The 7,937-nt window shown below is 37.4% G+C and overlaps 1 protein-coding gene across 1 annotated transcript in view; it reads right to left on the reverse strand.

The window, feature by feature from the left end:
- The window catches only part of LOC107669915 (dipeptidyl peptidase 1-like), a 13,049-nt gene continuing 5,112 nt past the window's right edge, over positions 1 to 7,937 (reverse strand). Inside the window, exons 6-7 of the mRNA XM_016462351.1 lie at positions 6,680 to 6,811; positions 1 to 1,738 (exon numbers count right to left, since the gene is read on the reverse strand). Coding sequence (XP_016317837.1) covers positions 1,239 to 1,738; positions 6,680 to 6,811 — 632 coding nt within the window. The 3' untranslated portion in view covers positions 1 to 1,238. The remainder of the gene's footprint in view (positions 1,739 to 6,679; positions 6,812 to 7,937) is intronic.

Genomic DNA, 7,937 nt, shown 5'->3' on the forward strand with positions numbered 1-7,937 from the left:
TACCTTAAAAAGCAGCTTTATTAAAGATCATGACACATATACAGAAGCGCAAAAATCAAAGACTGTGATAAAACCATTGGATTCAAATACAGTAGTCAACATTTGAAGTTGACCAAAACCTTTCATCAAAGTCCTAAAACCAAAATGTGTTCTCGTCTTAGGACAACTTTGATTAACTATTTTGATCCACTTCAAATGCTGACTACTGTAGTCCTGAGCATCTTAACTGTTGGCAAATCACTCAAAATATACATACACATCCCTTTAGTCTACTGCTATTGATAAAGTGTGGTTCATTAAACTACAAGTACTGATTTTCCTGAGAATTGCCAACTTGATATTCTCTGAATACAAAATGACTGTCCAATTAAAAGAGTGGTGTAAAAATTGAGGGGGCAGAGTGCAAATGTGACATTCAGAGCTCACATGGATCAATGAAAATCTGAAATCCCTTTTTTCTAAAAGACAAAAAAAAACAAAACAATTTTAAAGCAGCTGAGGCACATCGCAGGACCTGAAGGCACCCTACTTTCATTAGCACAGATCTAACAAGAAAGAAAAAAAAAAAAATGAAATGCTGTTTTCCATCATACAGTCCTTGTGGAAATCCACACGAACAGAACAAAAAAAAAAAAAAAAAAAAGGACAGGACAACTTTGTGTTAAAAAAAAAAAAAAAAATAATTAAGATTTTTAGATCAATTTAAAACTAGATTCTAGACGGGGTTGGTTTTGGGTGACAGCAACAATTGGAAGAGTTGGTGACCCAAGACAGGAACATAAAAGAAGACGTATAAATTCCCTAGAGGCCAGCAAGAGAGAGAAAGACAAAGCTTTGGAGACTCACATGGAACCAGACCAAGATGAAGACCAAAGAGAAGAACCTTGAAGCCAAAATGAAGTTAGTTTAAAGCTTCATAATGTATGAGGAATTGGGAAATGAGAGCGAATCAAATCTATAGAGACTTGTAACTTCATGTTCAAACTGTTTGCTACAAAAAGAAACCTGAAAGGGAGAAATATTCTGAAGTTCAATCTACATGGCCTCTTTGATCACTTAACCTGTCTGCTGGAGGTCATGGGAAAAGACCGTTTTCACTTAAAAATTAGAAGTTTAACTTGGCAACAAAGTTTAAAAAAAAAAAGAACAGCACTTTCTTCCAATTTTCAGAATTGCATACTAAAAAAACTATTTCATCCGACCATGCTTGTTTCAACGGACCAATTTGTCTACACGCTCTAAAGTTTGGCGATTGGTGTAGCAGCTACAGCAATGCTCTCAATGGCGCATTCATCCGTTCCACGACGGATTTTGAAAAACCCATTCTCGCCCCACCCGGTTCCCCAGCTGTTCTTCACGATCCAGTACTTCTCGCCGGTCTTATGGCACTTCCCATACCCCACCAACAACACCGCGTGATTGGTCAGCTCGAACGGATTGTTGGAGTCATGGAGGCCAGTGTGATGATAGATGCCCTCCTTGTAGTTCATGAAATCTGGGTACACCTCCAGGGCCACACCCATGGGGCCGTTCCTGACCAGCTCCAGCATCATGGTCGCCTCGCTGCAGCCGCCGTAAAACCCACCCACGTAGTGATAATCAGAGGCGTAGTACCTCATGCATTTCTCAGGTACTTTGCAGGGAGAATCATCCCCGGTGTACGGGAAACAGTCCTCCTCCACAATGCCAAAGTCCTGGATGTATTTACCAATCAGGTATGGAAAACCGCCATCGCAACCTGTACAAAAGACAACAAAATCATTTGAAATACAGACACTAAAATCCAAAATGTTAACGTCAGAACATCCATTTCATTGCAAAATTTATGGTGGAATAAAGAAGGGAAGAACCACGGTTATAATAGTATCTAAATGTAAAGACATTTTCCATTACTTGAAACAAATGTTAACTGATATTATTACACGGCTCTGTGGAATACTTGATTCTGATTGGTCAGTTGCGACATTCCGAGGTATGCTATCCCTCGATAACAACCGGTAAAAGCTAATAACACAGGCTCATCCAGGTAACCGCAGTCAGTGCTGTACTCTTGTTTGAACTATTTTTTCTTGGCGGAATCTTTGCGTTTGTTTAGCTAATAAAATATTAAAACTCGATTCAAAATGGTGTACAATTATTTAATTATGTCATCCTGGTATTGCGGACTCGCTCTCGTTTCATACAAATGCAGCTGCTGCCATTTTGGTTACATTCTCTACGACGCTTACATTTCTTTTCAAGAGCACTTGTGCTCCTACTTAAAAATAAAAATAAAAATAAAAATTAGGAACACCTTCTGATGAATGACAGAAATGAACCTTCCTATTATATGGCGATATTTGACTCCTTAAAAGTAAAAAAAACAAAAAAAAAAAAAAAAAAAACCTTTGTAATGCCTCTAACTTTATTAAATGTACGCCATCTTTTGGGGCAAAAAAATTTTGAATTATAAATTTATCAAATTTTAATTAAACAATAAATTCAATTAAAATAATAAGATACAATCAGGAAGAATAAGTTAACCTACTAGTCATTTGGAATTAAGGAAATAGAGCATAATCAGACAAGTGTTCCTAAAATGTAAGTCACTTAAAAATTAACTCAATTAACTCCTAAAATGTATAAAAATGTTGTATAAAATCTATTTCACATTTGCAAACTCCCTTTATAATCATTAAAATTCTGTCACTCGTCTTAGTTCATCACGATCTCACAACCTTCCGTTTTAATTAATGAAGCTCTCTACACTGCACACTGAATCTATTATTTACATCGTCTCTACACTTTGTTATAATAAATGACAAAAACTTCAGTCAGCTTTCACGATCTGTGCTGTGAGGAGCAGCACACGCACCGATAGAGAAGCATTTCCATTGGCTGCAGTCTGCAGGTATTATGGCCAATCACAAAAGACGGCAGTGCCCGCAGCAAACCATAGACACAAATATCCCTTTACGTTTTTACTCTATATTGCCCTAGGTTTATGTGCAGAACTGGGATTGCTTTCGTAGTCTTTTAAATGGATAAAATATAGAAATCACTTTAATTTCCAAATAAACCTAACCAGTTGGAAATGAAACGTCGTCCCACCCTCGAAATTCACTCCCCGGACTCTGGGAGCGGTCCCAGCTGTAAAAGATCCCGGTCATGATTCAAAACTGCAGATGGTAAGTGAAACTGCATCAAATGTCTGTGTTTTGTTGGCAATCGGCGCACAAGTGCTCGTCAATGTTTAGCTCCGTCCATGGCGTGCCTCCAGGAGCTCGGCTGTTTTCAGAGAGAATCGTAACGCTGTATCTTTATTTTATAAATACGATAAAACTAAAGACTTTTTGGAGATATGAAGGATGCAGTACTACTTCATAGGTACTCAAGATTAACATGAGTTTGGGTGAAACTGTGTGTGTTATGCCCCCTTTAATAACTTCATAGTTAGAACTTCATAAAAAAAGTCCCACCTAATTCACAACTTGCATGTTAGAACATGAATTTGTTCTTAACCTTGTTTTAATGTTAATGAATTTGGAACATTCTATATAAGCGACCAAGTGCCCAAGGTTAGTAATTTGCATAAAACACACCCATAACATCTCCATATAAGAGAATGTTTTGCACAGACTTTCGTCACTCTAAGCAAACTTACGAAGCTCTCCAAAGAAATGCTCGTCTGAGAGCACAGAGCAAGATCTTTGAGCATCTATGAAATATATGACGAAAAAGCTGTCCCAAATTCTCTTAATACTTTTATGAGGTCACCTAGAGTATAGGATTTTTGCGAACACGTGGTAGTTGTTTCTGCAAGTGAAGAATAACTTAATAGTTCTCGATGAATCATGATTTGTTTGTGAAAATGTTCGTATGCAGATTTCATGCACAAATTAATGGGTACGCATGATTAGTGAATGAGACCCACTAACCACATTTAATTTTCACTGTTTCAGCATCTTAATTCATTGACACAAAGTGAATAAGGTACTCATGCAGCAAAATCTTAGTACATGGGAAAACAAGTCAGATAAAATTGTTCAGTTAAAACATTGAGAGAAGGATCGTTGTCCAAGAACCTTACTTCGACTGGTTTAATTTAGCACCTGAGAACACAACACCCTGAACATAGTACAGATTTCAATTTCCCCCAATGTTTTTTCTCAGTAAAATGATTTACTGAAACGTTTTTCGGTTTAATTCCATTTTCAAAAATTCATGTTGGTGCCTCGCTAATTAACCACCTCAGCTCCATTCACCAGCTCATGGTACGCTAACTCCTGCGCAACGGCTCTGTTGTCAGATCTAGTTTTGAAGCACAAAGTGTCTGCTTTGGGAGACAGAGTGAAAAAACTACAGTGCAGTAGATTGATAAAAAGCACAGTCTTGCTAAAGAGACAGAAATGCCTGGAAGACTTCCTCTCTGTCTGACACAGAGAGTGTTGTCTCCTAAAATATAATTTATGGTATGATGAGACGCATCAGGACCACAAATTCTTAAGTGCACAGGTAAAACTCCAAAACGATGCCCTATATAAAATGGTGTTATATGCGTGTTTGATTTTAACACACAGTTAACCCAATAAAGAGTTTAAACCAGTGGTGACATTGGTTTATTGAAGCACCAGATGAGCCAATCTCTTCTGCTGCATTCTTACAGTCAGCCATTACCTTCCTGTTCTCCCCTCCGGACAAAAGCACAACACACCACACGGGAGCCCAACAGCCAGTCTATAATGTGACAGAATCGCTCTGGCGGACTCGCTCTCGTTTCATACAAATGCAGCTGCTGCCATTTTGGTTACATTCTCTACGACGCTTACATTTCTTTTCAAGAGCACTTGTGCTCCTACTTAAAAATAAAAATAAAAATAAAAATTAGGAACACCTTCTGATGAATGACAGAAATGAACCTTCCTATTATATGGCGATATTTGACTCCTTAAAAGTAAAAAAAAACAAAAAAAAAAAAAAAAAAACCTTTGTAATGCCTCTAACTTTATTAAATGTACGCCATCTTTTGTGGCAAAAAAATTTTGAATTATAAATTTATCAAATTTTAATTAAACAATAAATTCAATTAAAATAATAAGATACAATCAGGAAGAATAAGTTAACCTACTAGTCAAATGAAATCAGCATCAACAATTCATCTTTGCACGGCACAGAAGAGCACAGATGTGGCATTACAGACTTTTTGACAAGACTCAGAGGTGACATTAATGCATTTCATAATAACAATGTTATGAAATTCATGTTTTAAATATAAAGTTTTGAATATAGAAGTATTAAACAATTTAATTACTCAATTTATACTTGAAATTTATCAAATGAAACTGTGTTTTAAATATAAAGTTTTGAATGTAGAAATATTAAACAATTTAGATGACTCAATTTATACTTTAAAATTAAACTGAAACCACCAGTAGGTGTCAGCAAGTCACTGTCTTTGTCACCGAATCATTCATTCAATCAATTCGTTCAAATGGCTGTTTCATTTAGGAACAAAGCAAGTGACTCCTTTTATGACTCACTAGATTTGTTCAAAAACACAGATTCATTCATAAACGAAACAGCGCTGTGTTTGCTTGGAGATGCGCAGCAGCTCAGCTGTGATTTGTTTGGAATTATTTTAGTTGAGGAAATAGAGCATAATCAGACAAGTGTTCCTAAAATGTAAGTCACTTAAAAATTAACTCCTGTATAAAATAAAAAATGTATAAAAATGTTGTATAAATTCAATCTCACATTTGCAAACTCCCTTTATAAATCATTAAAATTCTGTCACTCCTCTTAGTTCATCGCGATAATTAATGAAGCTCTCTACACTGCACACTGAATCGATTATTTACATCATCTCTACACTTCTAATGAATGACAAAAACTGCAGTCAGCTTTCACGATCTGTGCTGAGGAGCAGCACGCGCACCGATAGAGAAGCATTTCCATTGGCTGCAGTCTGCAGGTATTATGGCCAATCACAAAAGACGGTAGTGCGCAGCAAACACAAATATCCCTTTACGTTTTTAGTCTATATCGCGCTAGGTTTATGTGCAGAACTGGGATCGCTTTCGTAGTCTTTTGAATGGATAAAATAGAAATCACTTTCATTTCCAAATAAAACCTAACCAGTTGGAAATGAAACGCCGTCCCCCCTCGAAATTCACTCCCCAGACTCCGTCCCCCCGCGTCCCCCCCATTTCCAGCCTTCGAAAACTGCTGTTAACTATATAATAACATTTTACTAGTAATAAAAAAAAACAAGCCCTTAAACATGCTTTCATTTCTCTCCCAATCCACCCTACCATTAAGTTTTATAAAGGAAAAGTTCATTTAAATGCATTTAAAATGAGAAAAAATTAATCCAGAAACTTTACACATTTAAAACAACAGTGAAAAGCTGAAATAATGAATAAACAATGTAAAGACGTATACAATTTTGCATCCCTAAAGAAATAAATCTTTTTGATCTTAAAAAACCTGCAGGAAGGAAAAAAAGGAACCCAAAGTCAAACATTTACGCAAGGAATCCATTCTGATCTCAATCGGATTTTGTAACCATAATCCTAAGGGTGCTGGAAAAGCACACATTCATGGTTTTATAACTGCAAATATGCAGACAGGCCCTCTGAAGTTCAGCACAGATACGGGTCATATTAAACGTTTGCCTCAATGCATCAACACGTGCTTTTACCTTGAGAATACTGGGAGCAGGACACCACTTGCTGTGGACTGAACACCGGCTGCTGCGTGTTGTTTGTCTGGATTCGGACTCGTGCTTCAAGCATTCCCATAGTGGAGAAAGAATAACAGCTGCCACATTGAGCTTGAGAAAGAAAGAAAGAAAGAAAAATCATTTATAGATGAAAAATGACAATTTACAACCTCATTACTTTGTCCTACAGATCCATCCTCTAATCCTCTCTCCTTCCTCCTCAAATGCCTCCTGAGCATCTGAAGGAGCTCTTAACAAAAGTGAGACACTATCAGGCTCTGAAAGGAACGGGCCACTCCAGACACGTCGACCATCGCTTGAAGAGCCGATCATCTCACACTTATTTCAGAGAGAAGCTACCAGCAAGACAATATCAGTTTGTGTTTCTCGTCTACAGAAAAAGACTGACTAGGAAAGATGAGATTGTAAACCCAAGAGTAGTATGATTTAGGTACAAGTGGAAAAAAACTAATTCAAAAATCATATTGTGATTAGAACCTTTAGTCAAAGATGGTTCGACTTAAGACAGAGAGAACTAAGAGGGCTTTAAACAGACAAACTAGTGATGAGGCCTTGCTCATGGGACCACAGATCTTAAACCAAATCACTTCAGTCCAGTGTTTCCCCTGCCATTATATTAGGGGGGCGGCCCAAGTTAATTTTATTTACTTATATTTTCTCTATAGCGCCAGATAGAAGTCATTTAAAGTTACCTTTCCTATAGAACAGGTCTATACCTTCTTTTATTAAACAAACTAAATAGCCTTATGTTATTTATCTTATTTACACGACGGCATGTCATTTCGGTCCCTACGTTGCATGGTCGCGCTCTCTGTATCGCGCACAGCGGAGTTCCGCCCCGATGCACGACGATTTAAAGGGGTCATATGATGCAATTTCAATTTTTCCTTTCTCTTTGGAGTGTTACAAGCTCTTGGTGCATAAAGAAGATCTGTAAAGTTGCAAAGACTAAAGTCTCAAATCCAAAGAGATATTCTTTATAAAAGTTAAGAGTCAGCCACGCCTACCTAAAACGCTCGTTCTAACACGCCCCCACATATCTACGTCGCTATGTGGGAAGATTTGCATAACGCCGCCCAAATGTTCACACAAAGAAAGAAGGTGTAACTTTTATTCTCGCTGTAGTATTGTTGCCGCCGCCATGTCGTGAAGACGCTGTGTGCTTCGTAGTGAAAGCGAAACTACTTTGTTTGGCCTTCCAAAAGAGGACGATATC

Source organism: Sinocyclocheilus anshuiensis, unplaced genomic scaffold, assembly GCF_001515605.1.
Source record: "Sinocyclocheilus anshuiensis isolate Anshui unplaced genomic scaffold, SAMN03320099.WGS_v1.1 scaffold272, whole genome shotgun sequence".
In the NCBI taxonomy this organism is placed as follows: Eukaryota; Metazoa; Chordata; class Actinopteri; order Cypriniformes; family Cyprinidae; genus Sinocyclocheilus; species Sinocyclocheilus anshuiensis.